The following is a 23,989-nucleotide window of genomic DNA, read 5'->3' as shown; positions in this document are numbered from 1 at the left end:
GGTCTGCTAATCCCTCTACCCGTGCTGGTATTTGTCTCTTAGGGTGGGATTCATCATACCTAATCTCGGCTACCTATAGATAGATGCTTGTACTACGCTTCCTCAAAAATCAACAGCAAAACACAAGAACAATGTGATGGCAAATCATTCCCTTGCCAAATTGATGGGATGGTTTGATCACCTTTCAGCGGCATCTATCTCTCACTGGCAACTACTGAGTGAACCCAGGTATTTAATAGAGACTAGATGTTTCCACTTTAAGCGACGTTAGGGAAGATGCATCACTGCCATTGTCTCAGCAAGGAGGATATACAAAGACACCGCAAGTTAGATGAGCTTCTCTGCGGCAAATACTCCGTAATACATTTGCACTATGCCAAAATAACACCAAAACAGTACATAACAACTGAGGGAAGAGTTACACATAGTGGTTCTTTTCAAAATACCAGAAGCCCAACCACAATAATTTATAATTCTCCTTCATTCCTTACAGCAACAGATCTAGCTAGATAAATTATAATTCTCTATTGATTAACACAGTTGCCTGATAAAGATATGGAAGTCTTTGCAAGTTCTGATTTTTGCAGTTTATTCTACATAACAGGTTATATCTATATAATGTATGGGAGTATTCAAAATGCACTTGATATAGTCAATATTTTTTCTCCTCTTTTTCCCTCTACAGTAGGGAAGCTAGTCAATAAAAGCTCCCATATCTTTGATTTGGTCAGCTATCTTAAACCCACTATGGGAAAACACATCCATTTTGCTATTATAAGATCTGGAAACACCTTGTAGGATCTACATCACTGTAAGCTTACTGAATACTACAGTAGCTCTTTGCAATGCTGCATGTATTACTGTAATTATTTATTCATTCTCCAGATGTAACAAGTGGTAAGATAAATTCTCTGAACGAGCAAGCTTCATTTTATAGTGCCAAGTCAGAATAATTTAGGAGGCACCTTCAGAGGTCATCTATTCCAAGTCCCTGGCTCAAATCAGGTCCAACTAGACCAACTTGCTCAGGACCTTGTCCAGTTGAGTCTTGAACACCTCCAAGGATGATTTCTCGTTTGTATTAAGTCTGTGTCCTATGGATCATGCCACCAGGAATTGTATTTATGGTGCCAGCACACTGAAGCTTTCTATTTACTCTATCTCCGCTTTCATGCTATTTCTTAAAGTCTGGACGAGAAGTAAAATACTGCCAGTAAACTCAGAGCCACATGAAAATAGGTTCATGTGTCTGAAAGCTTGCTTTAATTACATCAGCTAGTCAAATAAAAAGACATCATATGTCCTCTCAAATATTGTCAATAAACCCTTGTTCTGTTAACCAGTGGTAAAACTCCCACTTCAAAAATACTCCACACATTTTATGGTACAAACACGCATAGCATTTTATACTTGATTTTCCAATATAAAAACACAGGTCTTGTAAGGATTTTTCAGGTTTTTATGAAGTTCTTTCAATTTTACAAGTATCTGTTAGTTCATGGCAACAATTCAAAGAAAAAAATTCGTTGCAAGTTTTCTGAATTTAGGAGAGTCGTTTTCTGCTTTTGAAAAAGTGTTTTAGAAAAAAAACCTTCTTCATATTTTCTAAAAGGAAGTCCAACCTCCACTGCTATCTAATAATTCATCTTACCTATACACAGCGATGTTTTGGTTTGCCCAGTTGAAAGCCTTCTGAAATACTACTGCCTGCTCAGCCACAACAGATTCTCAAGTCTTCAGCATTCTGCACATTCTTTTAAACTTATAATTAAAGAAAGTTTAAAAAAATTAAGTGATAGTAGCAGCAGTAAATTCTTAAGAAGGAAGGAAGATCATGGAAGCTGTTTGAAATGTGCAATGAATAAAGTATGGTCTGTATTCATTTCAAGGGGTGTGTTACGCTCGCCATGTGTTATTTGGTAGCATTAAGTCAAAAAGAATAGTGTACCTATTCAGTGGTATTAAAAGGGACAAGACAGCAAAGATATGAACAGTTTTTCCTATAAACACACCACATTGAACAGCTTCAACTACAGAAAACTATATCATGTGTCTTGAGTAAGAACAAGTAGAGCTCCTGAGCGTCTGACACACAGGGTGGGAACGGCACCCCCGAAAAAGGGGCTCCTGGAGTCCTGATTTAAGACTGCGGCTCTTCTCTTATTCCAAAACACCTTTTCTTTTCTCCTTAATGCTTTATTGAACAACTCCTAGCCTCTAAAAAAGATCATTTGGGCATGTTGTGTTGACTTCCAACATTAGCTACTGAATACAAAGCTTGCGCAACTGAAACCCAGTGGGAGGTGGGGATAAGAAAAAGCGTGAAAATCTCCGTATTACTATTGTAATCACAAAAGCCACGCATACATCCAGCACCTAACTCTACTGTAAATCCCACAAAGTAGGGTTTGCTGAAAAATAATGCATGAGATATCATTCACTACAATCTAGAACAGTCTTTAATACATACTTTTGTGACTTGCATTATGCTATTTCAGTGCACTAAACAGCAATACATGTGCAACCCTATAACCACCTGATATGAAAAATAACAATTTGCTATCTTAAAAATGAAATCTGTTCAAAAATGCAACTATGATGCACACATGCACACTTTAAAAGCCTGTTAGACAAGTTAAGCAAGAAATGAGTGCCTTCATGGTTGGATATATTTTGCTGAATAAAATGGTTAATACAAAAGATTACATATTTTAACTCGCTTACTTCTCTAGAAAATAAATTGTGCGATATCTGTTTCTATACTTTATCAGAGAATTCACTTTCAATATGATGTTTTGATGATTGCATTGTTCTTCCCTTGCTTGGAGAAACCGAGGCAATGAAAAAATGGTGAATTTTCTAAGATATGAAACAGAAGTAGGATTATCAAACAGATTTTCTGGTCAAACATTTACTCATTACTCAAAGGCAAAAAAAAATATTAAAAAAATAGAGGCACTTTCTATAACATGGGTCAAAATTCATTTATACCTGTAGAAAGCAATAATTACAATTCATATCACATTAACCACTGCCAAGCACTACTATGCTTCTACTTTTGAAAGCTGTAGGCTAGTGAGAATTAGCTACTGAAATCTGGAGCAAGTTTGGCACGAACAGACATTTGAGCTGGCAGGAAGCAACAATTATCTGCAATGCTTTTAAAAATACATATGGTTTGAAACACCAAAAAAATGCTCTGTATTATTGTTGCAATCTATTGGGAACAAGGAATGTCTTCTTTGGGCTTTATGTTTGATAAATATATAGACAAACAAGCACTAAATTTTGTTGCAGGAAAAGATCTTTAACTGGATTACAGTGGTACCAGATATGGAAAACATCGACATGTTATTAAGGGAAGACATTTTAAAAAATTGTAATTCTTTTCCGAGAATTAGACATATGTTTGAACTCCTCTGCTATGGTTCATTGGAATTTGCTTCCTAATTACTGCAGCTATGTTTTCGTGTTTTAGTGCGCATAAATACATATTCCTACATGATTATGGCCCACAGTAATGCAAACGGTTAAACTCTCTGACATGGGGAAAAAAAAAAATGAAGATTTCAAAAGTGGCAGCAGAGTATCTACTCATTTCAAACACATGATTATCTTTCCATATTTCAAAAGGAAAGGCCTTTTGAGGCATAGAAATATGCATGTGAATAGAAACATATTGAAAAGTCTCAGCTTTCAGGTATAATGCTTTTCAGTTAGAAAGGCATAAGATGGGGGAACTTTCAATTCTCTCTGACACGCTTAAAGAGAGCTGAACACGCCACCAGGCTGGCATTATCATTTCTGTCCCCTCTCCCAGCTACTGATGGTTCACTACGGCTTTTGCTAAGCTGTGTCGATATCCCAATTAAAAACTACAAGAGCAACAACGAGCCCCTGTGCAGCTGAGCTGGACCTGTTTCATACCGAGTGCGTTACCAGACACAGAAGCCATAAACAGGCTGAAAAACAGTTAAAACAGAATACAAAAGAGAAGAAACCTTCCCCTTGGAAGTACTAGTGTAAAAATGGCACATTAGTTTTCCAGGAAGGATCTCACATACAGAAACTCAATGCCGTCTATTTCATCCCTTCTGAAGGAATAGGGAGGCAGGGATTTTAAAGGAATCTGCGTAAATGCCCAAGACAAATTGGTTTTGATCTCTTCAAAGCAAAAACTTGGCTGAAAAGAAGTTGTCACTAGGCTTGCCACCAAGTCCATTATACTGATTTTCTTTCTCCTCTCCTATTTTCCCGAGTTTTCTTCCTACAAACCCTCCTGGTCATCTTGAATTTGAGTTCCTTTTCCCAACTTTAAAGCTAGAATTTTAGTTTCTGGGGCATTTCACAGAATACAGAAATATACAAAATTTTGCATTTCTGTATTGTATTCTCAATACAAAACCCCCCAACTTTATTTAACCTTTCACTCCTTCTGCAGCGAAGCCCGGCCAAAGCTGAGATATGTGCCATGACTAATGTTATAAAAAAATCTGGTACATCTGTCTTCCCCTCTCTGCAGTGAGCTTAAAATGCGGTCACGTCCTAAGATTTTGGTTCAACTCCTACTGTAGCCAGCCTCTCCCCGATATTAAGAATATCACCACTAAACACAACTGTTCCTGGGCAGGACTTGATCTCTTGCACATGAAGAGTGTAATAAAATGAGATGAGAAAGACGATATACCTATACCAGGACACAACACAGAGGACTGATTTCCTCAAGCACGGTGTGAACAGTGTCCTTTACACAAAGCTTTCCCAAACCCAAGCATTCTCTGTGCTTACCATCTAGAAACAGAAGCGAGGATTAAATCTGCTGCCCCTTTTTCCTACGTGCACACGTACGCAAATGGTGAACCATTAAAACCTCACATGAAAAAGGCTGTGTCTGAATCGCAGCTTATTGTTCAGCGACCTAAAACAGCCTCACAAAATCCATCAACTGCCAGATGTAAATGGCCCGTCTCTAGCGCAGAGATTCAGCAGCTCCTCTGGGCTGAACAGAGCCCTCGCTCCCACCGAAGGCCAAGTTATTAAGAAATTGTTTGTCGACGTAGATTGGATTGATCATTTATTTCCCAAACTCCTTTTCCCATCATTTACTCATTATACGCCTCCTCCTGATGTAAGAGGACATTTATTAGCTTCTGCATTTATTGTGCTGGCAAATAGAAACATTCTGCAGCATTTCCTGGGGATTCTCTCATTTATCTATCAGTTACGGGACTGAAGTATTTTTAGGGGAGAAAAAATTAAAATATCACTCAGACTGACAGCAGTGAAAATGAAGCCGGTATGTGCTTGGAAAGGCTATTTCAGCCTTTAGGTTTACAAGACTATTTACAAAAAAAGCATAGCAACATTTCACATAAAAATTCTTGCTTTATAATGAGAAAAATTACTAACTACTGCCTAGGCAGAAAAGGGACTGTTTTCATAGAATCAGAATATTAGAAATATTTAGGTTGGAAAAGACCTTTAAGATCTTCAAGTCCAGCTGTTAAGCTAACACTGCCAAGTCCACCACTAAACCATGTCCCTGTGTGCCATGTCTACACATCTTTTAAATACCCCCAGGGATGGTGACTCCACCACTTCCCTGGGCAGCCTGTTCCAATGCTCGACAACCCTTTTGGTGAAGAAATTTTTCCTAATATCCAAGCTAAACCTCCCCTGGTGCAACTTGAGGCTGTTTCCTCTCGTCTTAGCACTTGTTAGGTGGCAGCAGAGACCGACCCCCACCTCACTAGACCCTCCTGTCAGGTAGTTGCAGAGAGCAATCAGGTCTCCCCTCAGCCTCCTTTTCTCCAGGCTAAACAGCCCCAGTTCCCTCAGCCGCTCCTCATAGGACTTGTGCTCCAGACCCTCCACCGGTTTCGTTGCCCTTCTCTGGACACGCTCCAGCACCTCAAGGTCTTTCTTGTGGTGAGGGGCCCAAAACTGAACACAGGACTCGAGGTGCGGCCTCACCAGTGCCCAGTACAGGGGGACGATCCCTGCCCTGCTCCTGCTGGCCACACTATTTCTGACACAAGCCAGGATGCCCTTCGCCTTCTTGGCCACCTGGGCACACCGCCGGCTCATATCCAGCCAGCTGTCGACCAGCACCCCCAGGTCCTTTTCCAGCCGCTCTTCCCCAAGCCCGTAGCGCTGCACGGGATTGTTGTGACCCAAGCGCAGGACCCGGCACTCGGCCTTGTTGAACCTCGTACAACTGGCCTCGGGCCATCGATCCGGCCTGTCCAGGTCCCTCTGTAGAGCCTGCCTACCCTCCAGCAGGTCAGCGCTCCCGCCCAACTTGGTGTCATCGTTTTAAATAGAAAGGGAGGCTCACAGAATGTTTTAATGCACATAATGCCATTTACACTTGTTTAAATGGAGAGTATACTTAGGTACTTCTTGGATTTAAATGCAATTGCGCAAAGGAAAAAGAATAGAAAACAAGTGAAAACAGGGACTGGTTTGTACTCCACTTTTTTACATCCAATGCTCAGCTTGCCCAAAAGTAAAAATGGGCAATTCAAAGAAAGTATGTATATATTAAAAAGATAAACATGTTTAAGGGAAAATATTTCTATCAGATTCCCAGGAGACTGAACAAGATTAAAGGATTATTCCTGTGGAATTAGTCCAAAAATTATATAACTAGAAAAATCTCTAGAAGGTATCCTAAAAATTCAGTATTTCACTTCTCAGGTGGTTCAATCTATAGTTGCAGTATTTTCTAAATATGTTAACCTTGACAAAGAAATCCAAGCAAACTATCTCACTGAGTGTTGTTTTAATATAGTGTTAACTTAGTACAGTATTTGTTCCCAAACTTCAAATTCTGTAAAGGAAAGAGGGTGGGCGGAGGGAACAGACCTGGGTGAAATGAAAGCTGCTTACTCATTAACTACCCATATGTTAAAACATTTTGCCATATCCTATGAAATGCGATAAACACTGCCTTTTAACATTCAAATGACAAATTTCTTCGGTTTGTTCCATTTTGCCTATTAAAAAAAATTTTCTCTAATGATACTTTTCTTTACTCCTCAAGAAGGGGAAGGGGAAAAGCGCAGCTGAAACTATAAACGAAAACAGATGCAGACACAATCACTAAGGGTGACTTAGGCAACGCTGACATGTTTATGTTTAACTGTATGCATCCACTAATTTGTATTCATAAAAGTGAGCGGGGCTGGATGAACAACCTGCTTAGCCTCATTAGGATCCAGCACGTGTTTTTGCGGGACAGCCGTCCCACAGGAGAGACGCGCTTGCTCCCACGCCGCACACACAGTCAGGTCCCGCTCGCTGTGATTTCCAGCCCTTCCAACAGACAAGGCAAGCAACGGCAGAGGAAAGGCGTTATCCAGCTCTCCTGACAACATGATTTCGGACACGGGAATAAAGAAGAGGGAGAATGAAGGAGCTGCCCAACATGCTGGTTTTTGACTGCTTTGTTTTCCAGTATCGCCTCATATGTTCCCACTCCCATCACAGTTTATCTTCATCTGTATATTTTATTCGTAGGAAGAACAAGTACATGTGTTCAGGCTTCAGAAGCACCAAGATTTACGTGACGTTAACACAAACTGAAGCACCCTTAGAGAAAAATAATGATTAGCAATGACCAGTTATCATGGGACCGTAAATAAATTCCTATTCTTAAAGTACAGTAGGAGGCCAGTAAATGCTGTGATCCAGAGTGGTGATAATTGTATAACTGAGGAAAAGTTAAGAAAAAAAAAATACAATTCAAGCAGTGAAGACTTAAAAGCTGAAGGAACAGAAATGGGGTTTTGAAAGAAATCATCTTTACAAAGCTACACGATAGCTGGATAAACACAAAGCACTCTATAAATAGCCAATTTGTGAAAAATATTATTTCCCTGTTTCTTGGGTCAGTAAATCCCCTATTAACTACCAAAATCTCTAAGAGTTTAAATTTTAGAGGGTTTGAGCATCCTCATTACCAATCAAAGTCTATCCCACCTCTCTGAGCATACCTCTCCATAACACAGACAGTGCAACCACCCTCAAAAAAACGCCTTCTCCCACACTTGAGGAAATGTCAGTGACGAAATTCTGTAGGAAATGACACTGGGGCACCCTATAGGCAAAGAAAGAGACTTTGGGATGAGTTTAAAACAGCATTTTAGGCCAAAAAGCATAATGAAATATAGCAGGAAGAGTGGAGGGAAAATATCAGAGTCAGTTCTGGCCAGTGATGCAAGGAAAATAAAGTCAACCAGAAGCTACTCAGGAAAATAAAGTTCTAAGAACGATGATGGGTTAAAGAGATACTAATGGAGATAAAATAAAGGGACACACCCCCCCCTGTAACTGCATTACAAAAAGCAGAGCACATTTGAAAAGTCTTGAAAGATCACATAAACACATCCCTGCCGCAGGACCCTAAGTTATTAGTTTGCATCCAGTATACCGTTATCCCTAGGTCTTCTGCAAATTCTTACAAAACAAAAACATGGAATTATTCATCTTTTGCCCCAAACTAAAACTACTTGAAATCAAAAATCATCCCAAACCATGGTTTTGCACATACTGGATAAATAAAAAAAGGATTGCAAACAACCTATATGAAACTAGTGGTTACATGTTAAAAGTTACCAAGCGTATTCCGGCACAGGGGAAAAAAAGCCTGGAATATTAGTTATCGCACTTCTTTTGGTCTCCATTTATATGAAGATACACATACAGAATGGAAAAATAATCTATAAACAAACATTTTGAGAAACATCAATACCTACTATTCAGCGTGGAACAACTCCTTATTTTGTTATTAGGCGGCATTTCAGAATTGCTATTGATTGGATATGTGATAGTGAAAGATGAGCCTGAAACAGGTATTTTTATTGGGAAAATGTCTCAGAAGAAAACACCATGCATATTTGGTGGGTTTAGGGGAAAAAAAAATTACATGGGTGAGGTGTGTATTTAATAACAAACATCCTAGCTACTTATTCATAAATGGTAAATAAGATAATGAGCAGAAAAAAATAAAATCAAGGCTTACAAACAATTGTTCAGAGTAATGATTGTGGCTCAGCAAGATATGGAGGTAGCGCATTAATGCAGTGCTACAGTCAGAAGGCTACAGCTCAGTCTGTCTTTGTCAATCAGGTTGAGGTTTCAGATATTGTAATTGGTAGCAAGTTTCCTAATCTCAACCTGCCAGGCAAGAAGCATTCAACAAAAGCTCTATCCCCAAAATATAATGAAATTTGAAGAGAGAAATTTTCTAATATTGGCAACATGAAGCAAGATCACAGGTTGGGTTGACAGCTTTATTATGCTAAACTGACAAAAACATTACGCTCTGGTCAGTACTAAAAAGACTGGTTTTCATGAGCAGTATGGAAATACAAAGCACTGGGAAACTGATGAACTCCTACTTTTATCTCATTGGTGCAGCATATGAGCTCAGACACAGAATAGTCTCCTGGCCCAAGCACAAAATGAGAAATTAATATATCTTGATTTTATACTCAGGTCTCCTGCTGCACCGATTTGGGGAAAACTGCAAGAACCCGCTGTCGCAGCTGAATATCCATTTGAAAAATAAAACCCACACCAATAACTTCACAGAAATAATACAATTCATTAACAACTATATGATATGATAGACAGCAGAATTTGTCAAATGGAAGACATAATATATTTTATTGCTTCTATCTGAAAAGTGTTTGGAAATAGCATTAATGTATTGATATATGGGGGGAGGGGGTGTCTATATTTGATATGGGGAGGGAGAAAGAGAGAGAAATAGATAGCCAGCAAGATAGAAACAAGAAAAAAAATCCACTGAGAACATCTCATAAAAATAGAAGGGGGTAGGAATGATGAAACTTTTTTCTTTCAAACCATGGATATTTAGAGACTTCTGCTATAATGACTGGTTAAAATTCAAAGTTATTGTTAAGTAATACAACATAGGCATACTCACTTAGAATTCAAAGAGAAGGAAGGTCTGCAAACTGCCATTCAGCCAGCCCTTGCTGAAGTACAGGACTTTGGTTAGGTCAAAGACAACACAGCCGTTACTGGAAGCACCAGTTTAAACAGCAGAAAGAAAGAAAAGGACCAAGCATTTTTAGCTGTACCACATTTACCAAATTCACCACTCCAGACAGTGGACTAAGAAGCATCTCCATAGTGGCAAACTGGAGAAACTCTGAAAGTTGAGGAAGTTATAAGAGATTCCTTTACAGACCATGTTCACAAAAAAAGATGTCGGCAGTATACATTAAAGCTACTACCAAAAGGTTGCTTTACTCATCCATGGCAAGAAAGATGCAAAATATAACACAAATGTAGAACACAGTGACTATTCCTGTTGCTATACATTATGTTTAGAACAGAAATCTATATGAGCAGTATTTTGTATTACAATGGGCAATTTGGAAAAACCTACCAGTATTACGTGTGCCCAACAAAGCAAGCACACATTGCACTTAATCAACAAGGACAACTTAGCAAGTCTGTTAGCTCTGTGCTAGAGCTAATTCCATTTCTTCACGGGAACAACGCCAAAAGGTTTGCAGAGCTTTCCCTCTGTTTCCCCTAAGTGCTCAGTACATAATAGTATCAGCAGCCAAAACCATTTCTTACTTGGCTGGATCCAGCCTCAAGTCTTAAAATGCTGTACCTACATCACTGCTATTTGATTTTGAAAGACACGAAAGAATGCAGTACAAATGTGTGGAGAGTAAACATGTTTGCTCTAGTGAGTACAAACTTCTAAACACAAGAGGTGAGAGCAGAATCATCCTCTAGTTATGAAATTCTTGCTGATACAGTCATGCAAGATCAAAGAAAATAAACAGACTGATAACTTAAAACAAATAGAAACAAAAATCTTTAAACTGCTAAAATACGGTGTAGGGATAAAAATGTTTGTAGTTATTATACTGCTTTATAAGAGTCCCCCTCTGTTATCTACATCTTGCAAACTACAGTTTACAAAAAACACAGCAAACAGATTCTGATTATTTAGTTGTTGAGATTTGAAAAGGCAAACAAGACTCTGAAGCATCTGAACAAATGTGGAACTTGCATTGTTTGCATCTTAGCACTTATGTTCATTATAAACACCTACAAAAAGCCAATACTTGGCTGTGAAGCTGAACTGTATATCATCTCCTTTTCTGAGCACTGGGGCTATCACTGCAAAGCATGTTGTCCATTCTAAGCCTTGAACAGAAAAAAGGAAGAGATCATTAAATTATAATTTCCCCACACAATTGGTATAAGCATTTCCTACCAACAGGATTAGTATGAACGCAAGATCCCAGAATAAAGCCGCTCAGCAGTGAGGATGGCAGTTTAGTGTCTAGTAAATTTGATTTCTCTGAAAATCCTGACACATCATAATAGCAAAATCCTATTTACTGTAGCAAGCAGGATGGATAATACTATTTAACACCTGGTATAGTATGTGCCATCAGCTCACAGCTTTATGCTCTGTGTGCTCATCTTACCTTAAGGTTAATGCTCCTTGACAGCCTACATGGTAAGTAGAATCCCCAAATTAAGTGTCGAACCTACAATTTGCAAATCCTTCCTCAAAATTTAAGTCATGAAAAAATGGATGCAGATAAGAGGATCACATTTCCAGAACTTATGTCTATATTCTCAGGCTCTGATCTGGCTGTAAGCCCTGTACGGTGCAGGAGTCTCCCTGCAAAGGCCTCTAAAGTCAGCAAGGACATGCACAGAAATTATAGAATCGGCAAGGAAGAACTATCAGGGCAGTAACTTGTTGACTGCTAAATCTTCAGCGTATCCAATATAATGCTGAAACCTCCAAATGCTAACAGAATAATTTTATTACCTTATGCCGTATGCATATTCGCATGCATACTACTCAATACTTACTAGAAGTATTTCTAGGAAACTCACAAGCATAGAAACTTCGCTTGAGTGGGAAATATCCTGATTAATATGGGGATACCTATCTTGTTCATTCACCCTGATAAACTGAATAGTTGTGTCATACAGCAGTGTATTAAAATTAATTTCCTTCTGCTCCTATGACTAGGGGCATGGTTCTCGTAATGATGCATAGTAGTAGTATGAAGCTGTGTAACATGAAAACAGGTGGATTTGCTGAAGGAAATTTGAACTAGGGAGAGTTGCATCATTCTCAAAGTGACAGAAGCATGCACAGACACCCCTCGCTGTGAGCGTCTGCATGACGCCAAAACTATAAGCAGAAGCGAGAGAGGATCTAGTCACGTCTCCTACGCAGCGAAAATATTCTAAAGCAAAAGCAACAGGGTGAAGGAACAACAGGGTGTCTACTATGTAGACAAAATTAATGCAACTGTTGATGTTGACTGGAACCTACACATCACAGCGACAATCGAGACGCAACAATGGCTACGAAGCCTACAGCCGTGGGGCTTGGAGTTGACAACGAAAGCAGTGGCACAGCGGAAGGATGGCGGACGTGGGGGAGCTGAACAGCGCAACGATGAATACGACGGGACAGAAGCGTGTGACTGCACGTGGGGATGCACGCATGAGACAACGTTCGAGAAAGAGGCCAGAGGCTTGTTCTTCGAGCCAGCAACCTGCTCCATCTGCCCGAGATGTTAGCTTTCCCTTTTCTTGCTTTGCTATTTTAAAAGACAAATCAAATGGTTTAAAATACCACTAACACCACCTTATTACAGTAAGTAAATTAGACAACGTACAGTACACACATGTCAATGATTTGAATACTGCTGTCTCTGGGGTTTTTTGCTGTAGTCAAGAAGCACTATCAGCCTGTAAGCAGACGGTGAAAAAACACTGACAAATTTTTCTCAAAGGTTAATGTGCGAACTCTTAAATAACAGCTTTACATCCTAGTCAGATATACAGTTTGAGAAAGTTATTCTTTAACTCCTTTGTTAAACTATCTCATTTTGCTTTGCTGCTGTGGAGCATGTAATAACTCATAGCTTATGTGCTATCTTTGACCTAAAAACACTGGCAGCTGTTAGGGGAATCGCTGGGTTTTTGGAAAGTATCAAAAGGTTTTTAGCACATAAACCAAATTTATGAACAGATATTGCCCTGGAGAATAGAATTGTTTATGTTTTAGTATCACAGCTGTCACTGGTGCACAGTTATTTTGTCCTGTATTAATCCCCTGAAAAGGTTGAGCATCTTCACTCAGTCACTGAAATATTTTATAATTGACAGACTTCATCTGGCACTGAATATGTATAATAATTTTCTCCATAAGGAGCACACTGTGCTGACACTAATCTGTTCAGTTGTCGTCTCCCTTTATTATCAATGTCTGCATTGTTTTTTCAGCAGCATTGAAGAACACAAATACAAAGCTTCTAATTGAAAAAGCTAAGTAATCAAAAAGCCAATTAATCATACAGATGAGCTCTGACACTCAATGATGCAACAGACAGAAATACCACATACGCATAACTGCAGTATTTTTAAAGTGTGCTTATTTGATGTAAGAATGATCTGAGAATGTAATTAGCATTCTTTGTCACAGGTGACAGACTCATTGCACATTTCTTCATACTGACATTACTTGTCTGAGCTGCACTTACTCCACTCCCACCTTACCTCCTATTCTGATCTTTTCTCTGCTGAACACCCATACTCGGACTTTGTGTACTTTTCACTGAAATTAGGACAAGTTTAGGAACAAATAAGCAGCCTATTATTGTGTTCTATAATTTCCAGAACGTTAGGCCGTTCCAGACCTTCCTTTTTTCTTAAAGCTCTATTTCCATCCCAATGCTCAAAAATCACCAATACAGAATCTCACAAATGACCTTAATAACGGCTGCAGGCACTAGCCTCAGTGAAGCTGAGATTGCAGGAGACATGACCTCTCTGCTTTTGCAGGTTTTTCATTCTGTAATCTCCACATCTCTGAAAAAGTTCAAAGTCAGATTTGGAGCAGAGTTCACCTCCTTTCAGAGCTCAAATAACTCCTTTTTGTGTGGAAGAGATACGCACACGCACTTTGAAAACAAACCGGATGACAACTTGGCAAAGCAAAGGTCCCTTAGCTTACAAATAAAAAGTCAGAATGAGAAGACAAGCCTTAATATCATGAGAGTTCCACTCTGAAGACAAAGCAAACATCGTCCATGGCATAAGACAGTCAATTCAGAACTGCCTGCTCTAGTCCTGGAGACTTCCAAGTCCAAGAAGAGAAAGCAAGAGATGGCAGAGTTCACTTATTTCACATCGCTTGGGGGATGATGCTTCAGTAGCACTCAAATACACTTATTTAAACTTCATTATCTCACTTGCACACAACCGTGATATGTTCACATGCGTGTTAAAACGCGATTCCACATCAGAAGTCTTCACTTAACAGGAGCAAGCAAAGGCACTGTATCGGTGACCTACTTTAACATTAAAAATAACTAAGAGTAAAATCTTATTTGCTGCACAGCACCTTAAAAAGGTAAAAAAAAGCTTTCAAACAAAGAATCATGGTTTATCACACATCCTTCGCCATGAATCACTCCAGTACTACTTGCACCGAAACAGTAAAATGGAAGGCCGATAAGTACAAGCAGAGGTATAACCAACCCATCAGAAGCCCGTTTGGATGAGATACTGCAGATGCTTTTTTCTCTAACACCAGCATTTGAGAGTAAGGAAGGTATTCTGTGGTTGGGGTTTTTTTGTGAAGGATCTTAATTTTTAACTGTTTAAATAATGCACTATTTTAGAATCATTAAACTAATTTAGCCTCAGCCTTTCAAACTATTTTTCATTGCCAAGAACATGACTTCATTAATGTCCTCTTCAAAAAGGCAGGACAAAACACTGAGACAGTATCTGATATGCCCTCTATTTAAAATATTCATTAAGACCAATTATATACACTCATAATTCATGCAACGTGCTCTTCTTCCTAATCCATAAAAACAAGGGGGTTTCTTCTATCCTGTTAAGCTGCATAAATAAATATGTATCTTGTTAATATCATTTTCGAAACGAACTAAAAAAAATCCAAATTAATCAACAATAGGTAGACTCAGGAAGAAGGCAGAGGGGGAAAGGAGGCAAATGTATTCAGGCTGAAGGTTACAACCAGCTTGGGATCTAGAAAATGATGACAGCAGTAATTATTTGAAATTAACATCCTATAAAATAATACCCTATAAAGAATAGGAACGTTAATAGCAATATGTTAGAACATTGTAAGCACATCACACAGCTTACCAAACTGTTCTGTACAGTTTAGTTTCAAATCTACTGTGAAAAAAAGACAGAGAAGTGCTTTTTGCACATGGCATAAACAACTTGTAATTATCATTAAACTCTCCAGGTACTGGAGGCTTTTGGAGAAACCACTGACTCCACCCAGCGAAAGCAACTGTGGACCTCAACAAAAGCAGAAATTCAGTATATATCTGCACGCTTCACATGCAATTTTAAGACTGCTTGGTGATACTCACTCACACTGGCTCTTCATCAGTGCTGGTATAAAAGTAACCTCATTCGGATTATTTCTCTGTATGTAATTACTGTGACAGATGAAATCTCATTGCAAATGTGACAACTCAGTTAGTAAAGAAAACAATATTCTCAACATTAAAGCCTCCATCTTGTCAATATTAAGCCAGAAACAGTAGCAGTTAATACCAAAAAACCCCTCTGGCCACAGTTTTAATCTTTATCTCCTTAGAAAAGTCATCTTGTTTAACAGTAAAACATAACCAGAAAGTCAGCAGCAGAAATGAACAGAAAACTCTTCATTAAAAGGGAAAGAAGGCTTACCCTTTCTTCCAGTCGAGCCAGCTGCTCTTTGTAGTAGGCATCATGTTTCTTCAGTTCTCTGTCTTTCTCTTCCAGCTGCTTGGCCTAAAAAAAGAAATAGAAAGATAAAACCAGATCAAGAAAGAGCCTCACTTGCAAAGCAAAACATCTACTATAAATTGTACCAGTAAGGAATATACAGCGATTGAGAACTGCAGTCTATTAGTTTTTGCCAAACAGTACATTAATAAGATGATGATTGCTGCATTGAAAATGTAAAGAGACTGTCTATTGTACTCGGTTTTTTCCTTTCCTCCTCAACAGCTGTGCCATAGTTTGCCCAAATGTATCTGGAAACGTCACGAAGACAGAACCAAGCATACCATGCTGAGATGAATTTTTTTTTTTTTTTTTCCTGTTTTAAATTAACTTTGCAGATCACTTCTGAACTTAGGGAAACTTGCTCAAGCTACCGAAAAAAAATATATGCTGACCCTGAATATTTAACTTAATTTGTTAACTAAGTGGACATTTTGACATGAGAAAAGCTGAACTTGCATCCACATGTTTGTAGGCAGTGGTAAAAAGAGTTTTTTTGAAGTAGCTGTTTTTTCTTTAAAACCCCGATTGAGGAATACATTTAGCATGTGCTTAATTCTAAACACATGAACATTTGGAAAGAACCAAATACTTACATATTTGCAAAAGCAGATCTAAAAAGTACATCTAAAACTATGCTGTCCTCTTTAATTAGTAATCATTCCTCTGGAAACTCCTGTACTGGTTGAAGTATCCAACTAAGTAAGCTGAAACCCTTTACTGTAGCATCACTCCCATGTCTACTAACTTGAAATAATACACAATAATTTTGAACATCTACCTTTTGAATACTAATATGACTTGAGTATTCATTTAAGAGACACTGCTCCCAGCACTACTGAGCAAGTTGACATTTTTTTGGCTTTTCATCTGTAGTATGAACCAATATCTAGCATTACGGGGACTCAATAAGAATTATAAAATACATTAAAAGAGCACACGTGCACACAGAATACAAACAAAGCTGTAAGTCCTCCAGAAGAAATACTAGGCAAGTGATTGTTAACAAGCTATGGAGGATTTAATGCCTAAATTATCAGCACAAATTCATTCCAGGCTCATAATGTTTAATAATAAAATATCTTCAGCGACTAATAATTAACTTCCAGTGTTCATTACCACAATTGTCTATTCAACATTGTCATTTACCTCTAACATGTTATTTTCACCCAGGTACTGACACTGCAAAGTCAACTGCAAAAAGTTCCTATTTTAGCAGCATCGTGTAAAATGGTAAACTGTTGTACTCTTGCTACTAAAGATGGAATCTCCAGGTCATGCTCATAGAAGCATGTCAGAAAACTTATACCACGTATTCTGCTATACTTGTGTAGATACAGCACTTAATTCTCTCTGTCAAGATGAGGTCTGTTTTTTGGCATAAAATAAACACTTCGGATTTTTGGTTGTTCCTCACTTAACTACTTACCTTTTTTTCTATATCCTGAAGCATGTAAAAAAATCAAAAAGTCAAATTAAAATTATTATATAATGGTAAGTAGAAAGAATTCAAAAAAAAAAAAAGGCACGCATGTCAGGCATATCTGTAATCTAGAACAACGCAGAAAACTACTTGGAAGTTGGGTTTTTTTAATGCAACTTCACCAAAAATACCCCTGCTCATCCAAAAAGCACACAGCCAAATTTTAATTCTACTTGGATAAACCAAACCTTGCTCCCTGCCAACCACCCCATCTTCAGTATAGTGCCACGGAGCACATGCTACAGCCCTGTCCATCACCACTGAAATCAGCCTTTATTCACTAATTACAGGTTTTTCCAAAGCTGATTACACTAAATATTCTACGGCCTAACTACCATGCTTTTGGTTTTGCTTTTTCCAGATAATCCCTGTATGACCTCCCAAACCTGGTGGTTACAGAAACAGCTGAAAATTCATCCCAGGTTGTGCCTCCCCAAATCCATCCTCTCCCAAATATCTAATTCAATGCTTCAGTACATTATCATAGTAACCCATACATGAATATTTTACGTTTAACAGCCTCACGATCCCTGAAATATTTGCGAACTCAAGAACATTCCTTCTGTGCAAGTGGAGTTAAATAGGCCAGTGACAAAGAACACGTAAAATTAATGTTCCATAATGCTCATGAGAACTCAGTTAAGTTTTAGTTCTTACAATTCAATAGTGTTTCACATGAGTCTATCGATGACCTGAAACCAAGCAGCAAAACTGACTTTGGAAAGATAGTAAGATATAATAAAACCCATGCAAGAGCATCATGACTTAATTCACTCGCCCCATTACTGACAATTCACACGATCAGAAATTTTCAGGGTGTAAAAAAACAGCAGGTCAAGGGCACACTAATGATGGAGGAGACGAAACCCAACCTCTCCTCTGGGTCTAGCTTAGTTTAAATTCTTTTCATCTGTGTCTTGCTTGCTGATCAAATACCATCCAAAAAAGAGAAATGGATTTGTTTAACGATATCTGATCACCAAATTTATATATATGAAAGACAGTATGAGCAGACAAATGCAAATAACATTTCTTCCAAGTATATCCATCTGAGTGCAAGTTTTTGCCCTGGAAACTTCATTTTGTCCTGGAAAGTTTGTTACTTTTTTGGGTTGATTTTTGGGCTTGGTTCCCTACCCACCAAGATAATTAGTGATCAAAACAGCTGGGTTTTACTGCACTAAAGATATGGGGGCCAAGAAGTGAAATATAGTCACGTTGCTTATTGCCCTGATCCCATCAAAGTTTTTATATCACTGATAAAGTAGAAATATTAGATCATAAGAATACTAAATAATACATTTATCCAAAGGTTTGGTTCCCTATAGTATGAGAGTAACTGGACAATTCGGCAGGCCAGTAAGAAACTCAGAAAAAAAAAAAGTTTCTCCCATATAGCTACCACCCCTGGCATTTGTACAGTAACGCAGACTCAGCAAAGTTTAAAATAAATAAATAAATTAAAAAAAAATCATATTCATTTATACAGGAGACAATATAAATATGCCAACAGAAGAGAATTCACTGCAGAAATAAAAACCTGTAAGGTAATATTATATTTATGGGGCCTCAGCAACATGATCCCAGTGAATATCAATTAGCCGTAACAAAATAATTAACAGTAGCCATGTATTCAATTAGCTGAATGTTGCACTTTAGTTGTAAATGAGATATTGGAACAGGTTCATTACTTCTTCACAAAGTAACTCTAATAAACAAAGTGTTTGCTTGGGTGTTATTGAGAAAACAGCTTCAGAAGGTCACCTTTAAGGGACAGCCCATCTTCCCAAGACTACCCAAAATTAAAATCCAAGAAGAAACCACTAATATTAAATACAGGTTTTTCAGAATCACTAGGAAGTTGGACCAAGATTTAAAGGCCAACCTAGATTTCATTTTCAAAATTAGTGCCTGGATTTAGCACAGCACTGGTATAAGCTTCCACCACCGGAGAAAGAGATTTCTACAAAAAATTCCCACGCGTCGCCTCGGCCGTGGGTGCAGGGACACTTGCAGAGCAGCCCCGTGACGAAGCCAAACCCTTCTCGTGCTGGACACCAGATACACATTCGTTTTGTCCTTTGTAAGGTAGAGCAGAGCAAGTAAGCAGCCGACTGAAAACGTATGTTTAATAATTATCTTTAAAAAAATAAAGAAATCCAGATAGCTGGATACAGCAAGGTTCGAGGTGCGTGCAGTCTATAATAGCTACTCGTTAAAGGGTTGCAGGGGATAAACCATTATCAGGCAGTTTAGGAGAAGTTGGTAGGTAGATTTCAAAAGCAGCTCTTGAAGCACCCGGCAGTCCCAGGTTTACAGCTGCCCCTCGGTGCAGACTTTGAGCTCCAGATTCATTAACATCCACCAAGTTTACAGCAGAACACCGCTGAGGTGGCTTCAGTTTGCATTTTTCTGGCAAAGAAGAATAATCTGCTTCAAAATAAGAGTTCAGTTTGACACTCATTTTGTAAATCGTCGACAGCCATCCGAAAGTGCTCTGCCTAGGCCTCGCCAAGCTGCTTCACGGTCACGTCCTCATCACCCCACGAAAAACGCCAGAGAACGGGGTAAGTGGACAACCAAGGGACCGGGTCTCCCAAACCACATTCAAGGCTGCAAGCGAGACCAGGCATCGGGGGCTGGAAGAGCACCCCGTCACAACGGCTTTACAAGACTAAAGGGATTTGTCAAATGAAATGCTAACTACAGCAATGAGGGCTTTTCTCATGGGAAAGGTCACGTGAAATATCTACAGGCCTTCAGGCGAGCCCGTGTACTTTGAAGAAAAGGTTAATGGATTATATCGGCAAAAGAAAGCGGCGGCAGAGGGCTGGCCTTCAGGAGCTCCAGCAGCACGACCATCTCGCAGGAGAACCGCTGGCAGGTCAGGAGGAATGTGACGCACCAGCACTACGAGAGCGCGGATCTCAAAAAATGATCTTTCACCGTTACGTTGCTGGAGATTTTCCATTTGTTTCGCACCTTGAGGTTTGCTGGAGGAGCACATCTGTAGGTTAAAGCAGGGTGTGAATTCATGAGCTCGTTGACACTAACGTCATGCGGGCACAGACTATGTCACGTTGTAAAACAGTTGTTCAGCATTTGATGTCCACTAAATTTCTTTGCCCAGAAACCCTGTTGCAGTGGACTACTTTCACCCATCACATATAGCCCTGTGCATGCACATTTGCACGTTGATAAAATCAGAGGAAAAAGGTTTATACTTTATTATGTTCAGCAAAACTACGATCTTCATTCACTGCATATAGTGTCCCAATAAAAATGATGCTCAGTTTCCACATTTAATATATGTTGGATTGCAACAGTTTTAAATTTTAACCTTCTGTTTCAACATATTAATACACACATCAGTCTGAATGGGCAATAGGAGTAACTTATGGATATTCTTAGGAAAATATGCTTCTCCCTTCCCCCACAAGTAATTTCTTTTTGAAGTTAGCGCTATTCACAAAATCAGTCCTAACCACAAAAAATGATCCAGACACATCACTTAAAAACCCAAAACAACCCTAGGTTAATTTCCACTTGTAAAGGTAGAGAATAGTTATGAATTAGAAACAGCACCAACAACAATGCATCATAAAACATATTCTTTGACAACTGTAATTAAAACAAGCTTTTGTAATTACTCGTAAGTGTGCTACAGTACATTTTCTAAAAATAATGAAGTCCTAAAAGAATCAGTAGTGCAGATAAAAAAGATCACATTCAGAGGAGGCTAATGGAGAAAATGAAAAAAAATCGAATTTACAAACAAGTTACGATCTAGTCTATACAGAACATGTGACATGAAGCTTCATTTACTAAATCTAGTTATAGACCAAAGGAGAATAAAAAACCACAAAAAGAGTTACGGATTCCAATTTCTAATGTAAGCCACAGGAACATGCAACTGAAATGCAGAGGAACATTGCTCTCCGCCAAGACCTAAGTTTGTTGATGTTCTTGTCCCAACAAGAACAGCTCCAATAACAAGTTAAAAGTAAAAAGCTGAACAAGGAAAATGCGGGACACCTGCTGAAGGAGGTGGATGATTTAGGGAGAGTAGACACATATAGCTGAGATACTCAAAGGGAACTCAGGAGGTCATGTAGCTCCTGCTCAAAACAGGGTCAACTAAGGGACCCGGTACCTCAAGGCCGTATCCATCCGGGGTTTGAAAACCTCCAGACATGGAGGCTGACCAACCTCTACGGAGCCTTCTTCATCAGCAAGGTCTCCCAGGCTGTGTGTGTAGAGACAGGGTTCAAGGTGGAGAAGCAGTAACAGCAGTCGATAAGTACCGAGTCATTAGTCACTTGAGAGGACTCCAGGTCCTTTCCAGCCTGACTTATTTTATGATCCTGCCCCCAAAACAAGAGACAGAAAGATCACACAATTGTACAAGCTACTATGAAATGAGCAATATGAGTACTAAAGAAAAGCCGCACTTAGCACCAAATTCCGCTCCTCACTGGGTGAACCATCTGGTTTGTTCAGTTTGAAATCAACAGATTCTGAAGATTTTTTCTTGAAAATAACAATTAAAATACATTCATGACTATTAGATTCATTAGCAATATGCTGAAAAGCCTTCTGTTTCCATCCAATCATAGTTCAAAGAAAAAAGAGAGATGCTAAACAAATCTGTATTACATATATGCATGTCGATGGGAATAAAAGAGAGGCATGACTTATTTCTGAAACTGTGTACATGTTTTTCATTTAACTAACACAGTCCAAAAAGATCAAACATTTTAAAGACTATCTGTACTGCTGCCAGGTATTTGTAGCAATTCAAATAACGTCTATAACCATTTCTGACGGCTTCTGATATCTCAGTCGTATGTCAAATATGCACAGTTTTCCAGTAATCTTAAAGCAGCATAGACTGCTCCATATGAGCCAAAGTGGATTTCTCTATATAAAAATGGAGCAAGAGAACTATTATCCTGTAAAATTCAGGAAAAACAACTGCCAGTAAACTGATTTAGGATTACGTTCTACTTCCATCTTTGTTGCTATACTGCTCTTCTAGTAAGTCATAAACATTTGTGTCCTTTTTTACTGTGTTCAGAATTGATCCAATGATAATTTTACAGAAGTACTTTGAAATTCCTGGATGAAATGAACAACAGAAAGATAAAGAAAAGGTATTAGTTAGCACTGTGAGCCAATGTTTGATGTACTTTAAAACAATACATCATGTAAAACAAAGGAAAACATGAGGAACCACAACCCTTCCAGAAAGTGTTCTCACTCCAGATCACCACTGAAGTCCAAAAACATGTCAGTAATAAGAAACTTGCACCTCAGTTGCCCGATACCTAAATATTCAGACTAGAGAAAAGTTTGAAATGTTCTAAGCTTTCCATCTAGGAATCTGTATTCTTGCTTCAGGAATCCAGCATCATTTGTCAACACTTTGGTACTATATTATTATATTTTTAAAAGCCACAACTTATTTCTTTTGCCTTGTAAACTGAAGATTCAGTAGACTGAAGATAAACAGTGAAATAATTCTTATAGATGCTGCACTAATATAAGCAATGAAAACGCAACATCACATTGAAGCCCACTTCAAAGTCAATCTCATCTGAAATCCCATAGAAAACTTAATGTATCCTCTCTTTATTAGAGGTCTAGCAGTGTCAGGGACTGCACATTCTCCAATGTTATTTTCCATCTGCGAATACCCTACTTCTTGTATCAAATGATCAAAACTATACATGAATTGATATAATTTCCTTCCAACACAAGTTGCATCATTGGAACTGGCTGCTCAATCTGTTATCCCGGTAACCAATTTCCACTAAAGGCAAAAAATGATGAAGCCCAAGTAGGTAAATCCATTTTTGAATACAAAATAAGAGTACATTTATTTCTTCTCAGCTATTCAGGTTATCGATTTCTGCTTAAGACACAAAACTGAATCACTTGTAACTACATCATGTGTTTCTCAATTTGAAAGATACACTATAAGCAGTACCTTCATTTCTGGATGTTCAAGAAGGCACTAATTAAAAATACTTTTAAAACAATAGATTATCTGTATTTTTCTGGAAATTAGATATTGTTAAATTTAACTCTTCTCTTTAGCAATAAACAAACCATCAAAACTGATTGACTGTCTTTCAAATAATGCAGCCATACTGTTTACCATTATTCCAAAACAGAGAGATTTTCCTAATCAGCCTGATAAAAAAACCAACTGCAAATAGTAGGTAATTTAAGACAGAAGTTGTAACTCGGCAACAAGCTAATCTTTTAAATAGGGCATATGAATTAACAGCAAAATATTTAGGTATTTAACCTCAGCATTGCCAAGGGAGTGTCGTTTTTGTCCATTTTGGGAACGCTACAGCTTTCACAAAAGACCTTCTCCCAACAAGATACACAAAAAATTGACACAGTAAAGAAAATATTTATAGCTAATTGGTATGTCACACACATCAAGGCTATACAAAAGTTAGCCCACTGAATAAGTCATTGCTTTTTAACTCTTCTGTTTCGTTCAAGCAAATAATAGGACGTAGTTCTTGTCATTGTATCTCTAAAGCATTTAACTAAGTGAAAATCCTATGTGATAAGAAAAGTTACTATATCTGTTTAAATTATTAAATACAAACTAACATCCAGCAAAACTAGAAAGCAAAG

At 38.4% G+C, this 23,989-nt stretch overlaps 1 protein-coding gene across 2 annotated transcripts in view; it reads right to left on the bottom strand.

Moving 5' to 3' along the window:
- Positions 1–23,989, bottom strand: part of CHCHD3 (coiled-coil-helix-coiled-coil-helix domain containing 3) — a 155,012-nt gene that overhangs the window by 40,835 nt on the left and 90,188 nt on the right. For both annotated transcript variants that reach the window (XM_049813741.1, XM_049813742.1), the window contains exon 5: positions 15,772–15,855. In XM_049813741.1, the coding sequence (XP_049669698.1) occupies positions 15,772–15,855 (84 nt within the window). The remainder of the gene's footprint in view (positions 1–15,771; positions 15,856–23,989) is intronic.

Source organism: Accipiter gentilis, chromosome 11 (genome assembly GCF_929443795.1).
Source record: "Accipiter gentilis chromosome 11, bAccGen1.1, whole genome shotgun sequence".
NCBI classification, from domain to species: domain Eukaryota; kingdom Metazoa; phylum Chordata; class Aves; order Accipitriformes; family Accipitridae; genus Astur; species Astur gentilis.
Note: the sequence above shows the minus strand (reverse complement) of the source record. Positions and strands in the feature narration are given on the sequence as shown.